The sequence below is a fragment of the Polyergus mexicanus genome, unplaced genomic scaffold, assembly GCF_030449975.1.
Source record: "Polyergus mexicanus isolate NDT 795.1 unplaced genomic scaffold, iyPolMexi1.0 SCAF_5, whole genome shotgun sequence".
NCBI lineage: Eukaryota > Metazoa > Arthropoda > Insecta > Hymenoptera > Formicidae > Polyergus > Polyergus mexicanus.
Window position 1 is genome coordinate 11,541,428 of NW_027223325.1, and position 19,167 is coordinate 11,560,594.

The 19,167-nt window shown below is 39.4% G+C and overlaps 3 protein-coding genes across 12 annotated transcripts in view; 1 reads left to right on the forward strand and 2 right to left on the reverse strand.

Annotated features, from left to right (window-relative positions):
• Neurochondrin (neurochondrin) overlaps nt 1-3,401 on the reverse strand; it is a 3,747-nt gene extending 346 nt beyond the window's left edge. The window contains exon 1 of the mRNA XM_070296434.1: nt 17-3,401. Coding sequence (XP_070152535.1) covers nt 17-1,920 — 1,904 coding nt within the window. The 5' untranslated portion in view covers nt 1,921-3,401. The remainder of the gene's footprint in view (nt 1-16) is intronic.
• Nucleotides 3,402-3,675: 274 nt separating this feature from the next.
• LOC138933772 (DNA repair protein RAD51 homolog A) lies at nt 3,676-19,000 on the forward strand. Of its 9 annotated transcripts, XR_011447030.1 has the most exons (11): nt 3,680-4,544; nt 4,674-5,390; nt 6,975-7,177; nt 7,306-7,364; nt 7,459-8,793; nt 9,012-9,109; nt 9,185-9,937; nt 10,804-11,080; nt 11,869-16,492; nt 18,331-18,879; nt 18,972-19,000. XR_011447030.1 is itself a non-coding variant. In XM_070296772.1 (2 exons), the coding sequence occupies exons 1-2, from the start codon at nt 4,449-4,451 to the stop codon at nt 5,607-5,609; spliced, it is 1,032 nt and encodes a 343-aa protein (XP_070152873.1). In that variant the 5' UTR covers nt 3,676-4,448. The 9 variants fall into 9 exon arrangements, 1 of the variants encoding a protein (XP_070152873.1); XR_011447029.1 differs by having other exon boundaries at nt 11,869-18,879; XR_011447031.1 differs by having other exon boundaries at nt 13,440-18,879.
• On the reverse strand, nt 6,490-18,595 carry Rhogap15b (RhoGAP_ARAP and RA_ARAPs domain-containing protein RhoGAP15B). 2 transcript variants are annotated; one of them, XM_070296766.1, is made up of 13 exons: nt 18,227-18,595; nt 14,820-15,625; nt 13,507-14,633; nt 12,977-13,135; nt 11,843-12,032; nt 10,710-10,842; nt 9,696-9,935; nt 9,059-9,271; nt 8,407-8,828; nt 7,914-8,153; nt 7,437-7,639; nt 7,299-7,340; nt 6,490-7,169 (listed from the first exon to the last, which is right to left on the reverse strand). In XM_070296766.1, exons 2-13 carry the CDS (start codon nt 15,558-15,560, stop codon nt 7,031-7,033), a joined length of 3,849 nt encoding a protein of 1,282 aa, XP_070152867.1. In that variant the 5' UTR covers nt 15,561-15,625; nt 18,227-18,595; the 3' UTR covers nt 6,490-7,030. The 2 variants fall into 2 exon arrangements, with proteins under 2 accessions (XP_070152867.1, XP_070152866.1); XM_070296765.1 differs by having other exon boundaries at nt 17,531-18,595.
• Nucleotides 19,001-19,167: the final 167 nt, after the last annotated feature.

Here is a 19,167-nt window from a genome sequence, read left to right on the forward strand (position 1 = left end):
AAGCAGTGGTATCAACGCAGAGTACTCGTTGCTCTCATCAATGATGTACGCGTCCCACAAGAATCTTATGGTGGCCTGAATGTAACGGCATATAGAGAAATCATTCTTCTTAATACGTTTCGCCTGTTGCTTCATCAGCAATAGACCTAAGACGGCCAAGTGACCGTGTAGCACGAGATTTTCCGGGATCTGTTTCAATTCCGGCAGATTGTTGTAGATGAATTTTAGCAGCGAGACAAACGTCGGCGATTCCTCCACCAACTTGGACTCTAGCACGGTGATATTCATCAGGACGTTACAGATGGACACCATTGCGGTTCTGGAGTCCTTCATTTCTTCCAAAACATGCAAATCCAGCTCTTCCGTGCGATTTCCATCTTGCAGAAGTTTTAAACGCTCCGACCTCGGCACCGGTGGCTTCTTATAGTGCACGATGGTCCAATGATAAGATAGGCACTCGAATAAAACCTCGTCCTGCTTGTGCTGAAGGAGAATTTTCCTGGCGGTTTCTTCCACGGCCAGATAACATAAAGCGGGCAACAGCAATCTCAGTATGTCGACCTCGCTCATTGGATCATGAACGATCAGTTCGCCGGTCGATGTCCCTTCGTCCGCTTTAGCCTTAGATTTGGCTTTCTCAGCCATTTTTCTGTTTCGATGAGCATAAAAAGTATCGTTGGCAACCGTCAATACATACGGCAAGACAGCGTAAACTTGAGGACGCATCGCGCTCGTTTCTTGCGCCAGCCAAGCTGTAAGTACTCGGACAAGAGCGCATACAAAAATCTTTTCTTTCACATCTGTTAACGCCTTCATCTTCGACACAGAGCTTAACAGACCGATAACTGCCGCGAAGGCGCCCTTCAGGGCAGTGTATAATGACTGTTTTTCTTTCTGTTCTAAATCCAGCTGATCCGTAACGATGTAGCCGATCGAAACCTCGAGAATGACAAAGCATGCCGTGATCAAATCGGCATTAGAGACCACAGTCTTGAGCTGTTTGTCCTCCAACTGCATCCTGACTTCGATCGATGCCAATTGAATGAGCAATAGGAAATAAATCTTTGGTTTCTCCTTGTCGGCCATAGCCCAATCCGCTCCCAACAAATCCATCATCACAGATGTGAGTTTCAAAGCTGGATCGCGCTGCTTCTTGCTTATTTTCGATCCTAGAATATCGCTAAGGCCCTTGTGAATACTTAGCGGCCAAGATTCCTCCTTCGCGGTTGGGAAAGAAATCACATCCTTCCTGCAAGATTGCAATAGAGCCTGCAGGATGGTGCACAGCTCGAATTTCCTCTCCGTGTGATCGGTTTCGAAGTCCAAGGCTATTTTGTTCATTATCGTATGGAAAGGTGCGGTGTCTGTCGAATCCCAAGCTTCCGGTCCGAAAGTGTTGACCAACGTGACGAGGATATTCAACGCCTCGTCTGTTTGAAAGCTCTTTTCCGCGTATATGTCGCACATCTTTGGGATAGCTTTCTGCTCGAGCAATGCTTTCTGTCCAGGAGAATGTTGCGCGATACACTGCAAGCAAGTATAGGCTTCACTGACGATGATTAGCGTGTCATCAGGCGCATCCTCGTCAGCCTGCGATACTATCTCGAGGAGCGCCGGGATATGTTCCACCATATCCGGATGAGAGGCCAGCTCGGGTTCTCGGCAAAACGCGGAAAGGACGGACAATGCCACAGATTTGTATACCTGCGGCGGACAGTCCATGGGTACGCTTTTGGTAGATAGCAACTTTCTGAGGAACTTTGCTCCGATGGCTTCGAATAGCATCCTTTTGGCAGCGGGAGTACAATCCTTGGCGTCCACGAGCTTGGTGACCATGAACAGCGCGGCAAACTTCTCCGAATCTGTATCCACCGCCTTTAATACGGCCACGCATTTTGCAACGCCCTCCGGTATACTCATAATGTCCTCGATTATTACAGCAAAGTAAAAAAAAAAAAAAAAAAAAAAAGAAAAAAAGAAAAAAAGAAAAAGAAAAAAGAGAAAGAGATAAGACGCCTGTCTTCAAGTTGAACACCGACGATGCGACGTGCGTTTTTTTATATTACTTTTTCAGCGCGACGTATCACGATATCATCGATGATGTGTCACGATGTCGCGAGAAGAGACTTTCGGAAACGTCTGTCGTTCTCTGGTAGGCGTAACCGGCTATCGTGTATATCATCCGTCGAGTAGCATAGTCGAGAGCCAACTGGCAGAAATCCCGGAGAACGGCCCTCTCGAGGCTACTTAGCCTTGCCCTTTGACACACTCACCAAGGCGGCCAGAAATAACCGTCCAACGATCGCACACGCGCGGAACACACGTGCATGTTTCGCAGGCCGCAGTTGTTCCTGTCGTTCAAAATATTCCTTGGAAGCGTCGATGTCGGGAATTCCGGTCGATGATAACCTCAAAATTATCTTCCGACCAAATAATGTCGGAGCGATACCCGTGTCCTCTAGAATCTCATCGATTATTTACTCATCTGTGGTCTTTAACAGAGCGATATTCTCTTACGATAAATTCTGTTGCGCGATCAAAAGAGAAATCCCTTAAATCTTAAATAGGTTATACATAAAGCACATACCATAAGGCGTGACTAATGTCCACGTGAACTTTGCCCACGCTGCGGAATTTTCCACGAGTCAATGTCAATTTTTAGCTGCACTTTCTTGCACCTTTTGCATATGTCTATATCTCTATATATATATACATTCGCGTCAAAGATACGAGCAGAAGATGCAGCTAAAACGAAAAAAGATTATCCTAGGTCCCTGGAGAGGGTACAAGACGACAGTGCCGAAAATAACCGCCGCACCGTAGAAGAAAGCGCGCTATATCAGGGAATCGTCTCATATTACACGCGAGGAGGAGGGGTTAAAGGATACGACTTCTATTCCTGCGACATGTTACGATGTGAGTATCCGTATATACATACGTAAGTAGGTAGGTAGGTAAACGTCGTGGGAGAATGCGACTCGCGCGTGTAAAGCAATGCGCGAATACACGCTCGCGTTATCTCTCTCTAGCAACAGCTGTAGCAGCGGGATTTAATATTATTCGCGAGAAAAATATCGTGAGCGAATCACGATTGGGAGAGGGTGGGGGGGAGGGATTAGAAGAAGAGGGAAGGAGAGCGAGGGGGAATTTAAGGTTAGAAATGTGTCTCTTGTACCTTGCGACAAGCCTGATTATCCGCCTTCCTGGTTTCCACCAGTGTATTGTCCAGGTCGAAGAAGATTGCGCTCAAAGATGAGAAGGATTGCTGATTGTGTTGTCTGCGGAACAGAGTTTCCATCGCTATTTCTCTAGGACCGTAGCTTCTGATCGACTGCGCTCGTAAAGGACACGTGATTGTGTCTTTCATAAATTGTAATGTCATCGACTTAAGAATATATAGACAGCATTAGCTGGCATCTATTGATATGAACAAATGACGATGGGATGGAGGGGGACTGACGTCGTAGTTCGTAGGTCGCATTGTAATCGGAAATTAAAGTAATCTCTAATCTATATCAGAGATATAAATAAATAGTGCGCTCCCTATTGCAGGTAATAAAGATAACGTTAGTAAAAGAAGACTATACAGAGTCAAATGCCTCTTTTCTCTGATCCGATTCAAACTACATTGCTTGTCAAACTAGAAAAATATCTGATCCTCTCTTATTGTCTTAATAATATTATTTTTATACAGTCTATATATAAGTCTCTATATTATGTGTTTTACACATACATGGAGCGTTGTTTACATATGTTCGAGCCATGCCAACAGAATTACTCGAAGCACATCGAAATCGGCGTAATTTGTATGAAGAATAGTATGCTCTGTCTTTCCATACTATGTTTACCTTGAACATTTTATATTATTTGTCCAGATAGGGTCGAAACAATAGAAATATATCAAAGAAATACTAAATGCGCTTGAAAGAAATTTCAGCGTTTTGGAGCCGATATGAGACAAAGGCTGCGTTCATTCCAAATTCCTAGTACTGAAAATCTATAATTTACGTCACGTACACTATAGATTTTCAGTACTGGCAGTGAATATTGGAACGCAGCCAAAATAAAGTGCATGCACTATCTGACCGCCATATTCGGCCAAGTATCTAGATTATTTACTGATTGGCTGACATTCTTTTCACTAAAAATGGCAGAACCAATTAGAACATTTCATTTGTTGTAACCATAGCATAGCTAAGCTGGGAGACGCTGGAGATACTTCGAAGTGATTGATTGACCAATCAGGAAAAGGAATTAAAGATTTCCTTATCCTGGTTGGTTAATACATATCCATGCGCATGCGCAAGAAAAAACTTGTCTAGGAACACTTGTTGGTTCATGTTATGCATATCACGTGACATTTAAAGCTGCTTGGCAGTAAAGATCAAAGCTTTTTGGCGGGTGAAGTATTTTTCAGCAACAGCGCAAGATACAATATCACCGTTAAAATGGTATCCACCGCGTCCACTGCGTCAACGGTGAATATACAAACGGAGGATGAGTTGGACGAATATACTCCGGCGAAGTTGATCAAAGCATTAGAGGTGAGTGTCACGCGAAATTAACTTAATCATAACATCATTCGTAACCGACAAAATACTTTCATGTCCATACATGTTTGATTACATTCATTATTTTTGTTTTGTCTTTACACGTTACTTATCATCGCACAGAAAAATGGCATTACAGCCGGGGATATTAAGAAGCTACAGGACGCCGGTTACTATACCGTTGAGTCGGTAGCATATGCGCCAAGAAAGGATATTATAACGATCAAGGGTATCAGCGAGGCCAAAGCGGACAAGTTGCTGCAGGAAGCCTCCAAGATTGTTATGATGGGTTTTAAGAGCGCCACTGAGATACATTCGACGCGCGCAAACATTGTTTACGTTACCACCGGTTCGAAGGAATTGGATAAACTGTTAGGTGGAGGAATAGAAACTGGTTCTATTACGGAGATCTTTGGAGAATTTAGATCAGGAAAGTCCCAGTTGTGTCACACCCTTGCTGTAAATTGTCAGCTACCAATTTGTATGGGTGGCGCAGAGGGAAGATGTCTTTATATAGACACAGAGAATACTTTTAGACCAGAAAGATTGATAGCGGTCGCTGAGAGGTACAAGATTAGTGGAAATTCTGTTCTTGACAATGTTGCTTATGCCAGAGCTTACAACACCGATCATCAGACACAATTACTAGTTCAAGCCAGTGCCATGATGACAGAAGCGAGATATGCTCTATTGATTGTTGATAGTGCGACTAGTCTTTACAGAACTGATTACAGTGGCAGGGGCGAGTTAAATGCTAGGCAAATTCATCTGGCAAGATTTCTCAGGATGCTACTGCGACTAACAGACGAACACGGAATCGCTGTTGTTATAACGAATCAGGTAGTTGCACAAGTTGACGGCGCTGCTAGTATGTTTGGTGGCGATCAGAAAAAACCGATCGGTGGTCATATCTTAGCACACTCGAGCACAACAAGATTGTATTTGCGTAAAGGCAGAGGAGAAAGTAGGATATGCAAGATATACGATTCACCCTGTTTGCCAGAAAGTGAAGCGACGTTTGCCATAAACCCAGATGGTATAGGTGATGTACAGGAATAGATTTGTTTAATCAAATAGCATAAAAACGCAATACATACAGAATGCGATCTATTTCTTTTATTAATTCATTTGACAAATTTTTTCTTGCGCGAGTTGAATATCATTATATATCTGTTAAAGAGGAATTAAAGGAGTAATTAAAGGAGGATGAGACATTAACAGTTCAATGGAAAGTTCAAGTCAATTATTAAGTTAATTAGAATTAAAAAGAAACTAGAGATGTGTGTGTACAGTATGTGTCTTACTAATTCTATTAATATATCCTTCCTAAAAGATTTTATATGACATTGTAATATCTAAGGTTTTGATAAATATAAAGAATAATTATATAAGGCATTATTATATTTCATTTCTCTTAAACAATTGTTATGGATTAAATTTTTAAGGAATAAGTAATTAATATTTTATTTATTCAGATAATTTATGATATATTTTGATAAATTTAATTTTAAGAGCAACTTCTTCCTCATTCGTATCGTATATATGCATAAATGTTTATTAAATCTATCAACACTTGAAATTAGGAAAACAATATGCCGTATTGCCGATTTAGACTATGCAAACATTTTTGCCCCTAATCCATCATTCAATTTGTCCCCGCCCTATTCATCCACACTGCCATTTCCAACATATTTATTGGTATGTGAAATAATTAATGTAAACTCTGAATATATTGTATAATAATATATGCGCTAAATAAAAGGGCGCGCGTAATTTAATGATGCATTTAATTTAATACATAAAAATGATTTAAAATACTTTTTTTTTTTTATATTTTTGTTCTTAAAGTTGGATATATTTATAAATAGTTATGTTCTTTATTCGCAAATGTAAGTATCAAATAAAATAATGTTGCAAAATATCTACATAAAATATTGTAAGAAACAGATTTATTATAAAATATTGTATTGTTGATTTTTATATATCTCGTTAATTTGATTTGTTCAAAAATGGTGTATATTATTATATAATTCGTTATACATTATACAATTAACATATTTTTTATAGAGCTACAGTTATAACAGATTTTCACAACATCATTAATTTACAAAGACGGTAAAGTTTCTCACATTGTCCACACTAATCATTCCATAAAAGGACAACTTAATTTATGATTTAGATAATCGCTTTTTAGAGATCAAACTTTTAGGACATTGTATATTAAGTTAGTTTTTCTTTTACTGGACCGCGTTCAAAAATATTCGTGTACACAAGCGTCGTTCTATCTTTGTTCAACTTTCAGTAAATAACAAAGATAAAACTACGCTCGGTGCACATGAGTGATGTTCTCGAACGCAATCTGGAATATATATATTGTACACGTTTCCATATTTATATAAAGTTTATAGCGCGATTCATTTCTAGAAAGTATCACTTATCACTTTGGAGGCCAAGTGATTTATAGCGGCAGGTTTAATCGGTTATGGATCCATGAGGTTTACCGCGGAAGCTCGGAGATTCAATTGATATTCCCCGAAGAGCATGGCCGCTAACCATCTGTATTGCTCATCCTTGGATGTTCCTGCCAAGATGTTACCGAAATACGGGCTATCTTTACATCTAGAAAGGTAATTAAATATCTGTCTCGTTCTATCACAAATACTGATTTAGGACAATGAACGTTTTAAAATATATATCTCCTATCAAGTTATAATGAATAATTAATTATCTATTGATATAAATTCTTACCTCGTAGGATTTTTGTTTTTTACGATGAATGTGACGGACCAGCTGTGACATAAGAAATATATTCCGGTAAGTATATTTTTCGAGTATTGCATTATAATCATATTAAAGTATGTAATTTTTCGTATTAGATTTTTTTACCCCATCTGTGGATTGCGTTTAGGTTCGTGTCCCAAGTACCAAACAATGTCCTCTATCTTCCATTCATAAAGTTTCACGGAGCACACCTTGTCTTTGTAACAGCAGAGTTTTGCCTGGCTGAATTCGAAGAGATAGTTCTTCAGGTTCTTTGTCTTGGTATCTGCGAACTTAAGTTCTCCGGAGATCGTCATAGGTGGCTTTACCTATATATATCACATACAGAAAAAAGATGAAGAAGCATGATTAATGTTAATTAAACCGTATCCTGTTTTCGCAGCGCATGTGAAACGCATCTTTCTTTCCGCTTTTGGAATCACGCAATTTAATCCGTATAAAAGAGCTTGTTTTATGCCTTAACTTACATAGAGCTATTATAAATTTAGATTGTGAGAATTGCAGGACAGTATTTGCAAACTTCATAAACTTCATTATGAATTATATGCGAATTTTTTATCCGTTTCTCTATATCGTACGCACCAGAGGCACGATATCCTTGTACAATCGGTCTTTTTTCAGGATTAGGACATTATCCTTCCTATCATCCGGATCCCAGTATCCCCATCTCGCAACCACCTCCAGGACACGTTCATTATGATGCAACGGCCGTTCCAGCGCGCCGGATAGTGTGTATTCTTCTAGACACAACTCATGAACCGGTGAATTGGTTTTTTCAGCGAGTTCCCGGCACACGTCAAACGCAATCTTTTGAGGCCCGATCTAATTAAATTGATTAATTAATTAGAAATACATAAAGGAAAGCTATATTATGTATAGCTCAATTTTGATTATTAGCAGGAATTCAGAAATCGTCGATAGATCCTTTTCGATTTATCCAACAAATTTTGCGAGAAATCGGAGAATGAGAAACTGTCGATTTATCGACAAGGAATAAGTTGGAGGATCAAAAAAATTGGAGGAATAAATAAGAAACAAGTGGAGAGTACCGATTAAACCGAGAAAAGATCCTTACAGTGACATTCACGCATTCCCTGTCTGGCGACAGGATGTATATCCAAATCTTCAGATCTCCCGAAGGTGCGCCTCGTAGTCCATTGTTGGACACGTGATGTTTTTCCAAGACCTCCAGCATTTTTGCTTCCTTGGCCAGATCAGCAGGCGACAGTTGATAGAGTTTCGGATACAACCTGATGAGATCGCCGACGACCTTGGTCTCCGCGCGGTTCCACTCTTCGGCACTGTTTTCACCGGCATGCATCAGGGTCGGGCCCCAAACAGCCGACAGGTTCTCGGCAGTCATCAAGTTCCTGGCGTTCTGTTGACTAAGACCATGAAGGTGCGCCAGGATCCGACGAAGCGTCGCCGATGTCACAGGATTGAGTGTGGACAGTAACTTCCGGTAAGTCGCAACCCTATTTTCCTCGCTGATCGAATCTGCACAAACAAGTGTGGATACTGCTTTAAAGCTAACAATTTATAACAATTTTAGATATTTATATAATTTTCAGAGTGACACACAGGGTGAATTTTTACATAAACTTTTAAAAATGTTTTCTCTAATGTTAATAGCATTTTTTCTTTTTTTTTTTAATAACACTGTCTATATCGATATTCCAGATATTTTCACAACAATAAATCTGTTCTGCACAAATCTCGTTTGTTACCTGCGGTGAGGCAGAGTCGATCGTGTATTTTGGCTGGGAACAATGGATCCGGTAAGTCCCGTAGAAATCTTCTAAGAACCGTGGCAACGTCGTGTTCCGTATACGAATTCCGTGTGATTTGCGTAGCCCATGCGTCTCGTCTGAAAGCCTCCAGCAGCTTTACTACGGCACTGCTCGATCCACTGCGACGATAAATGCCTTCCGACATCATGCCTGAGAGGAATAAAGAGGTCTTGTGTGAGACATATGTTCTATTGCATTACAATAATATAACGTCGTTCAGTAACATTCAGTAATGCAATCAGAATTCTCTGGAGAAACTCAATTATCGTGCAGGACGTTTCCCAAGTGTCATTAATCTTAATAATAGCGGTGACGCGAATTTAAATTTCATTGCGGTATACTATACAGGATATTTCGCAACTCTTGTTATCAAGAAGATAATTCTATATAAAAAAAAAAAAGAAATCGAAAACGTGGAATATATTTTCTCTTTTCTTATATGAAGCATTTTCGAAAAGATCGATCTTAGAAATTAGTAAATTATTGACCAACAAATGTGATGCATTCTTAAACAAATTCCACAAAGTTATTATTCTCGTTCGAGGTAATTATAAGTTGATGATTCATTAATCACCATGCGCATAGATAAAATTGACGCATTTGTCTAAGATGACAGGCACATTGTCTTGCGTGATCTGCTGCTGTTCTAAGGCAGGGCCGCAGTTGGTGGCTGCCTGATAAAGCGCATGTCGCCAAGCGGTTGCCTCGTGGGTCCCCGGTGTAGCGATGTGCAGGGCGCCGCTACCCCCGGCATCTACAACTACAACCGGAATAGCCCCGCATCCGGCAATCGGTCCTTCCTGTTCCCGCAACACTGTAATGTCATAAATCGATTAATATTTATGTTGGAATCGTAAACGTAAATCATTATTTTCCTTTGTTCATTTTGAGTACAGCAATATGAAGAAAAACTCAAATTATATCATTGCAGAATTTATCTCAAATCATACTTTATAATTATATTTTTTTCTATCTCATACATATATATATGATTTTTTTGTAATCTCTATATATATTTTATAATTTAATAATTTAATAATTTAATAATTTAAGCTTCCTTGATTTTTTTTGATAATAATGATTGTTGAGAACGATATACAATATAATATTAATAACATTTATCTAAATTAGGTCATACAATATGACTAAAAGATGATTCTGTACTTTTAATCAAGCAACTTGTATTACATTGAATCATTCATTGATAAAATGACAATCAAACTTGTTTATTATCGTAATTAGGGTATCGCATCTTTCGCGTCTCAATCGCGGTATTAATTGAGTCGCAATAATTTCAATGATTAAGATTGATGTCAAGGCAAGTCTCTGATATTAATTATAGACTGAATAAATACCGATAAGTAAATGCAACAAAAATACTCTGAGATTTAACAACATAACAACGTCAATTCGTTAAAGTAAAATTAATTTTTATCTTCTATATCTATATATATAATTATAAGATTATAGATTATCCATTTTTTGTATGTCGATCAATATTTATATTGGTAGTTTTTATATATATATATATATATATATATATATATATATATATATATATATATAAAGCTTTTTAGCCGTAACTTACCGATGCAACGTGCTTTCCGCAAGTCCACGTGTTCAAAATTTATGGCGAAAGCTGGTTCGAAGGATTTTGTGTAAATCAAGGTTCTTTGTTGCAGAAGAACCCAAGCCGGGAACCATGTACCTGTTACGCCTTCCTGAAAAGAATATAACAAAAACGTAATTGTCGCGAGATAAAAGAAGAGAAGAGAGAGACAGAATATATTTGAGATTTTTTATTTTTGTCAATGACAAAAAAAGAATGTTGGCCGATTGTCATCCAATGAATACGAAATATCCACAACGTTCGCGAAATTGTAGAAGAAGAATTTGCGTGTCAGCATATGGGTTTTCACTGCTTTCGCAAACGTGAACAGTTAGCAAGAAATGAAATAGGTAATCGAAATTTTATTACAAACTTTCTTTTTTGCGCTAAAATGACTATATCTTTAATTATTTTTTATTCGTTATTTATAATTACCGTTGTAAAAAGAACGTTGATATTAACAAAATTATATTACTGAATAACGGATGAAATAGAGGGAGAGAGAGAGAGAGAGAGAGAAAGAAAGGGTTTTGACGTACCTTAAGAGATGGTTGAGATAAGCTTGTAAAATTATTATAATAGATTAATATAAAACTACAGTATATATAATAAACATACACACATACAAATATGGAGATGATCAATTATAATATATAATAGAAATTTTCATATGTATGTTCTTCTTTATTTTTATCTAAATTTTTTTTCTTTTTTTAACATCTCTCGAATAAATAGAAACAAAAAGAGTAAGAGAAAAATCTTTAATAAAAATATTCTTTTTTGCTTTTCTCTGTAAAATTTATTTATTACTTTGATTAAAGATTAACATATAAATCCTTTACATTTTTGCAATTGTTAATTTTAATTATTAATTTTGGTATATATATCGATTTAGATTGAAATTGATTAAAATGAGTAATCAAAACGTTTCCGCATACTATTATCGAAATACAATATGATTCACTCTCGGTTTTATTTTGTGATCTGACTTGATTTTACCTCCGATTTTTCGAATTTTTATGGTTTTTATTCATCGTTTAATAATCGAGAGCTTTCAATATTCTTCAATTTCTGAAATCTTTTATACACGGTTTATCTTCTTTCATACATACCTTTAAGTAAGCCCAACCTGCTCTAGTGAGATCGGCGGTGTATCTTGTGGGGAAGACCGGCGTGGTGGCTTCGAGGATCCTCTGTGCCCAGATCCGTCTCTCAGCGATACCTTTGGCGTAGAAAACGTGCACGTTTGGTCTGCCCGCGCCGCTAATCGCTACGCAATGCACCGTCTCGCCATCCACGGTTCTGCACACATTTCAAAATTGCCTTCATCAAGTAATTGCGAGCGAAATAATGACGAACTAGCCATGATCGCGTGTACGATGAGTCAAAGAGAACGTAAAGATACGCAACGCTAACATAAAACTAAAAGAGATAATCTAGCGCCAAGTCACGCAGTTAACAGCTGAGACAGATGATGTATCAGTACGCAAGCCACTTAGTTGAGAATATCTTAGATTCTCGGATCTGAACCAATGGAATTCTTAATAGGTTTAATCAATATACTGATAGACGCGTCGCTATAGCGAAAACTGCGCATTTATAAAGATCATAGATTTTTATCGGGGTTAATTCGGGAATATTTTTCCGTGGCGTGTGTTATTGCGGCAGGAGTTGATAATTGCTTGGAAAAAGTTGAATGGAAAAGAGCTGTTGATAATTCTGCGTTTCAGGAGAGTCGCGCAAGGAATAATTTATCATTCGACGACGCGACCAAGATCAGATCGTTATGCTCGAGAAAAGCTCTTCTCTCATGAGATTCTTTTCTTCCCGTTTAACAAAGAGGACCTTGAGACCTCTCTCGTAGAGAGCGACGCCTGCGAGGGGAATGCGTGTCTGGCCGGTGTTTTAACACTTGGAGTCGGCTCGATATAAACGTATGCCGAGCGAGAATGAGTCACACATTATATTATTCGAATATAATAAGCTACCTGTGAATTGAGATTAACATCTAATATTCGTAATCGGGAGAAAGCGTGGGATATTTCGGTTATGCTGTAGAATAAACACATGCATTTTCGATGATAATCGGATAAAATAATTTCTGATGATAAGTCGGATTAAAAAAATTAATTCTCGTTCTGTCAAAGAGTGCGTAGAAAAATTATCATTATCGCCGAGCATATATTGTACACTATTGTATAGTGTACATATCGTGTTTATAAAATTAAAAAAAAAACCGCACTCACTTGACATCCTGAAGCAGATGAATACTGTGTACTGTATCCAGTTCCATGACCTCTTTTAGCGTAGACATGCTCTTGTCAGTATAGAATGATAATTTCCGATCGAGTAACACTGCCGCTCTCGGCACGAGATCCTTGGTTCTCTCGATGCCCATTCCCGGCCTCCGCAGAAAATGATGATATTTTTAATTAACACTCTGATTAATGTAGTCGCTCGATTTAAACTGATTGGTGTTATTCAATCATCAAAAAATTATATTAGTATTAATCGCAATTGATTATTAAAATCACATTAGAGAATCTTCTTCTTATAAATGTTTATTTAATATATTTTTCTTAATACTCTATAGAAAGTTTTTATCAATGATATCAATACAATTTTTCGCTAAATTTGAATGTTGCAAAATGTTTTAAATTAATTTTTCAAATTCTTGCAAGCGCAGTGAACGGTTTGATTTGTTTGCAGAAAATCTGGGACTAGAGAGAGAGAGAGGCTCGTTAAATATCTCTCGTACGTTTACGCTGCTCCTCACCTGTACACCATTCCTCTGTGTGTGACCGGATTGTGCGGAACATTGACCTTTGGCCTCTCCATTCGCAATGACCTCGAGCCGGACTCACCGATGTGCTCGCGAGTTCTGGATAACAATTTACTGCCGCTCTTCACAAAACTAATCACGTTTGGTCTGATGGCATGCACGGTGGATTCATGTCGCAGTTTTTTCAGTTTTTGTATCACACTCACTTTACGATTCTCTTCGGCGATCCTCGGCGTGCCCGACAAAGGACTAGTAATATTTTCCTCGACGTTACACACACTGGTAGGTGTCGTTGTCGTTGTCATTGTCGTCGTCGTCGTCGTCGTCATCGCAGCCGATGAAGAAATTGAAGAATTGTTTGTAGAAGAAATCCTTATGGAAGGTTTTCTGGGAGGAACTGCAGGTTGCTTTTTAGTCACCAAATGTGCCAGCTTCGGCAAGAGAGGCGGATTCTTACTCGACGCTTGAATCTTGTCGGGCTGTTCCATGCCTTCCGGTACGTCGTACTCGTTCTTCGGAAGAGAATCGAATCTCTTGGGTGGCTCCGGAGGTGTCGAACTGATGCCGGTGTGTGTCAAGTCCTCGTCCTCCTGCTCCTCTTCGGCGCTCTCGCGGAAATCGAGAGTGCTGTCGGCGCTACTAGACGAATCGTTGGTAGCCAACAAAGTCTCCAATAGCATCAGATCATTGTTTTCGTAATTGCTGTAGACGTTCTCATCTTCAGATGTTTTCGCGAACGGATCAAACTCGAAGAGCAAGGACTTGCTACTTTGCTGCCTAGTATCCGAAGAAATTACTGTTGGTTGTTGCTGACAATCGACTTTGGACGGTGACAGATTCTCGTAGAGAGAATTTTGAACGGAAGCTTGGCTCTCGTTAGACGCATAAGAAATTCGATCCAACGTCGATATTTCCCTCTCGATGGATTTTTCCAAGCTTTCCTCTTCTACGCTAGATATTCTATCCACCTCATCGACATTCTCGGCTTTAGTACTGGGCGTGCTGTCGTAGAAAGTCCAAGAGTCCGATCTCGACAGTTTCTTGGCAGAGATTTCAGATCGGTCAAGCGACAGACTTACATTGACGTCGGACAAGTTCAGGCTTTGGTCGGAATCGCTACCCTATTTAAAACGGAAGAATATAAGTGAAGGAGATTTTTTTTTTTATTTATCGATTAAACGGAACAAAACTGATTTTTGTAAGCATTTCTAGCTTGATAGTTGAATGTCTGAGTAGCAATATTGAAACGAGACAACAGAAATAATTTTAAAAAAAGAATCGTGAGAAGAGAGCAAGACCTAATTTACCTGATTTCGCGCGAAGCTGAGGAGACTGAACGACTCGGGAAAGTCCCGTTCGACCTTGTCGGACACTGTGGAGCTAAGAGTGTCGTATCGGCCGCTACTTCCCGATGTGACGGACTGCAACTCGTCGTAGATAGACTCGTCCGGAAGCGGAGGCGGCGGATAAACCGGCGGTGGTGGGCTGTGCCTGCCGGATAAATCTTCCTCGTTTTTCACACTCCTCAGATTGCCGCTCAGCGGACTGTAGAACGAGATGCTACTAAAGATGTCATCGGTCGGCATCGATACGCATCTGTCCTCCTCGACCGGATCCTTAAGCTTCTTCTGGACGCTATCTTGGCTGATTACATCGTCCTGATTCAGGGACGACAGTCGTCGTGTCAGGAGATTTTTCACCGATCTCTCCAACCGCATGCTGGCGTTTCGCGTGCTGGAGATGACGGCGCGTCCCTTCACCGTCATTTTCTCCGAAATTTCATCCTTCAGCTGACGCGAACTCGTGCCAAGATTGCGAAAGAACTCGTGATTGCTGCGGGTGCTCTCGCCGGTCGAGCCGCTGGTCGATCTCTGATCGTCGCTCTTCTCGGATTGACCGGACTCGCTAGTCGGGCTGCTGGAACGCGCCATCGGCGAAGTGATCGGCACCGGAATCCTCCGGGGCGCTGGTATCGGCCTACTCTCGGTCAGGATCGATCGAGGTTTTGGTATCGGTTTCACCTCCATCGTGGAGGCCGATTCTTCCATTAAGCTCCAATAATGTCGCTCCAGAAAGAGAGTTCTCGGTATTCTTCGATACTAACTCATTGATCCTGAGATATATGAGAGTTTCTCTAATCTTTAAGCGATTCGAACTGATATAAATTATAACTGATATAAGCTTATCGGATAAAGGGATGATATGAGCAATCAGAAAATGAAGCAAACTTTCTCCTTTTTTTATTTTATTACTCTAGTAGAACTCTAGTTCTCGTAAAAAAGAAAAGTGCTTTTCAAAATTCAAACGAGGGAACTGGGTCTCCCGAGTACCATTATTAACCGGATCTCTTGCCTATTGTTCCCTTCCAGGATTAATCAAATTGTTATTTCTCCACGCTGGACGCACGACGGAGCAAACAAGCGACGCAAACAGAAAGGAAATTATGAATTGTCCCAGAATGAGTCATTGTTCCGAAAGCCGATACCGACGCCCATAGTTTCCGGCTTCTATTCCAGCTGACCGGCGAGACAGTGTCGCGTCCATCGTTCTAATATTTACGTTTTAATTCCGCATCGGAATTATATCCAATATATTGTCGCGCCTATTTGGTCTATCACTTATATTTTCCACATTTTAAATGAAATCAGCCCGGACTATGTAGAATGTAGAGTGTTATGTAAAAATAGATACATTATGGATGCATCGCAAGTAGTGGTTTTGAATAAATTATGTCTAAAATACAGAGTTTTACATATCGCTTATGTTACGTATATTATTCGCTTCTCTTTATTTTCTAATATTTTTCTAATATTATGAATTTATTTTTTAGGAAAAAGGAAAGAGGAACGCAAAAAATGCAGTGTACATGTGACGCGCTTGTTCCAACGAAAACCGTGAATCATATTCAACCGACGCATCAGTAGATCGTTAACAGCTTCCTGAATTACTTGTCAGAACTGCGGTGTAAACGATAAGAATGGCACGTTATCATTTAATAGGTTGAAAGGTTCCGCGAGATAAGAAGGATTTTCAGCGGGGAGCGATGCTGAAGCAACGGATTGTTGATCGAGATAAAATGAACAGAAGAGCTTTAATAGCGACTTAATGATCTTCGAGATGTCGAGACGAAATATTAAGCGTGAATCAATAATTCTCTAAATTTTAATTTAACGACTGATGACGCGCTACATTAGATATTATAACGATTTGTGACACGGTTTAGGTAGATAACAGGTTATATAATCGAATATTTTTGTCATTTGAGTCAGACTATCTGAGATACATAGTTCGTTACGAAACACCTAGAAAGTATTGCAACCAATATAATTAACTGCACGTTGTGCGGGCTCTACAATGGATCTCGATAAGCGAATCGCGAATAATTTTTGCGCACACTAATTATTATATCAGAAACACTTAAATAAGTGTCTCTCGTATCTCGCGGACGAGAAAACGTTTCTCCAAATATCAATATCATTAAAACACCATTATAAGCTCGATACATATCGCACCTTATTATAAATTTGAATAATTTAAAGAAAGGAATTTTGTAAAGAAAAAATTTTTTTGAGCGATATGCTTTAATATTGATATCAAATCGGAGCACGAATCGCGCGAATAATTTCTCTCAAGAAAAATTTAAATTAATCAAATAATAATTATATTCAGTTATAATTATAATTCAGTCACTTGAGCCTTAATGAAAGGCCGTAGTCTCGTGAAAATTATTTGGAGAAATGTTTATCTTTTGCGAAAATCAAAATTTATCAATTTATAATATATCGCTAATCAATATTAATATTGCAACGCGAATTGATAAGAGATCTATCATCATAGATAAAATAAGTGGCAAATTTTCGTAGTAGTCTTTTTAAAATCGCTAGCGATACGATTTATATTCGTATTAATAGATTTCTTTTCGGAGTAACGCACACGACTTCTCTCCCGAGAATCACGTCAGCCGGAGGCTAGAAATCCCGCTGTTCTTCTCCGTTAGTGACGCAGGTCAGAAACTTACCTGGGTCGTTGTCGTCGTCACGGTACGACTGTCCTTTCCTGCGCGGCCCTTCCTCCTCGAATAATCGCTCCCGTTCCCCTCGCAATAAGTCCATATTAACTGAGATTATTGCATTTTATTTCGTTCTTTTTACTTCTGATCGAAAATCGCGGAGCTATGCGGGTCAACGTCTGTCTCTCGATCATTCATCCATGTTTCGTCCGCGATGTGGATTCATCGCACTTTTCACCGGCACGTGACTCATTATTATTCGCGCGCTTTCATCACGTATCCTATTATACACGTGTGTTGAATCCGACACTTCTTAAATTTACGCGTTTATGTACGTAAAACTCGCGCATTTGAATAATGAATAAAAGTTATATGATGAAATTGGCCGTATATGTTTTTTATAAAATCGTAAGAGAAGAATCGGACATCAAATCTTCTTCGGGAATAAAAATAACCGGCAGCTCTAGTGCCGATTATAGGGTCAATGTACGCTATTTAGATAGCGCTTCTTTTATTATCAAAATCAGAACGCAGACACACGAGTTTCCTACGATAGTAGAAATTGAACGAAGCGAGAGCCTAGTACCAGCTGGCCGGGAGCCGTTGATGAATTAAAGAGACTCGGCGCGCGTGACAGCGAGCGGAGAAAGATGCGCGCGCGCGTTCGTACGCACAATGCACACACACATACACACATATACGCACCACAAGCGTCAACAGGCGACCCTAGATTTTATGGTTTGCGCGAGCGCAGTTTTCTCCTTTCTCTTCTTCTAGAGGACATGTATAATTGTGGATATATTTTTCAGGATGTCTCATGCTCTCCGGAATGCGTCGACGGGTCTGCGTCTCCGTCCGAGCGCTACGATTTTTTTCTACGCGCACGAAACATCGCACCCACGGACTTACGTCGCGGCTACGTTTAAGAAGATAAAAACGACGTGCGGCGATAAGATATAAAGAGCGGCCGAGAGCGACGCGTCATCGTTCGACTCGACGGCGCAAGTCGTGCCTCTGAACTGACGCGACTCCGCTGAACGGAGTCCGTTCTCCGCTCTCGTCGCCCACACACGAGTATCCATCGCCATCGTTCCGCTGCTCCTCTCGGTGCGAGGATAGCAGAAGAGTGGGAAAGGGGGAGGTAACGGGGAGGCCAACGCCACCGGCTGCGGCATCAATTGCAGCGGCTGACGCTGCAACTGCATGTGGAATGTGTTATCCATTGAAAAAATAATCTCTATACAATATACAGAACGTGAAAGTTCATTAATTAGAAAGTAGAATTACTCGATTGATGGGATTGATTAATAATTAATTATATATATAAACACACACACAATCTTTCATTTAAACTAATTGTAAGATATGTATAGTCACGTTACAAATGGCGCAAAGTAATTTAGTTTCTTCCTGATGAAATTATATAGGTTTCTTTTTTAATCTTTTTTAGGATTTATGCAATTAAAATTTAACTCTGGCTGTGCATAATTCCAATCTATATCTCGAGATCAATTATTCCATCGAAATAAATGCAGTTCACGGATCTAAAACAGAATATTGCAAACCATTTCAACTGAAGATCAATTAGAAAAAGAAAAATAGCAACCGTACATATAGCAAAATCGTCGATTATTGATAAATAAATA

Excerpts from the sequence above, each read along its gene's own strand:
- LOC138933772 (XM_070296772.1), top strand. The coding sequence starts at position 4,449 with ATGGTATCCACCGCGTCCACTGCGTCAACGGTGAATATACAAACGGAG. Across the intron at positions 4,545-4,673 it reads AGTTGATCAAAGCATTAGAG|AAAAATGGCATTACAGCCGG; the intron begins GTGAGTGTCACG and ends ATCATCGCACAG.
- Rhogap15b (XM_070296766.1), bottom strand. The coding sequence starts at position 15,560 with ATGGAAGAATCGGCCTCCACGATGGAGGTGAAACCGATACCAAAACCT. Across the intron at positions 10,843-11,842 it reads CAGGTTGGGCTTACTTAAAG|GAAGGCGTAACAGGTACATG; the intron begins GTATGTATGAAA and ends TATTCTTTTCAG. Across the intron at positions 9,936-10,709 it reads GCGGAAAGCACGTTGCATCG|TGTTGCGGGAACAGGAAGGA; the intron begins GTAAGTTACGGC and ends ATGACATTACAG.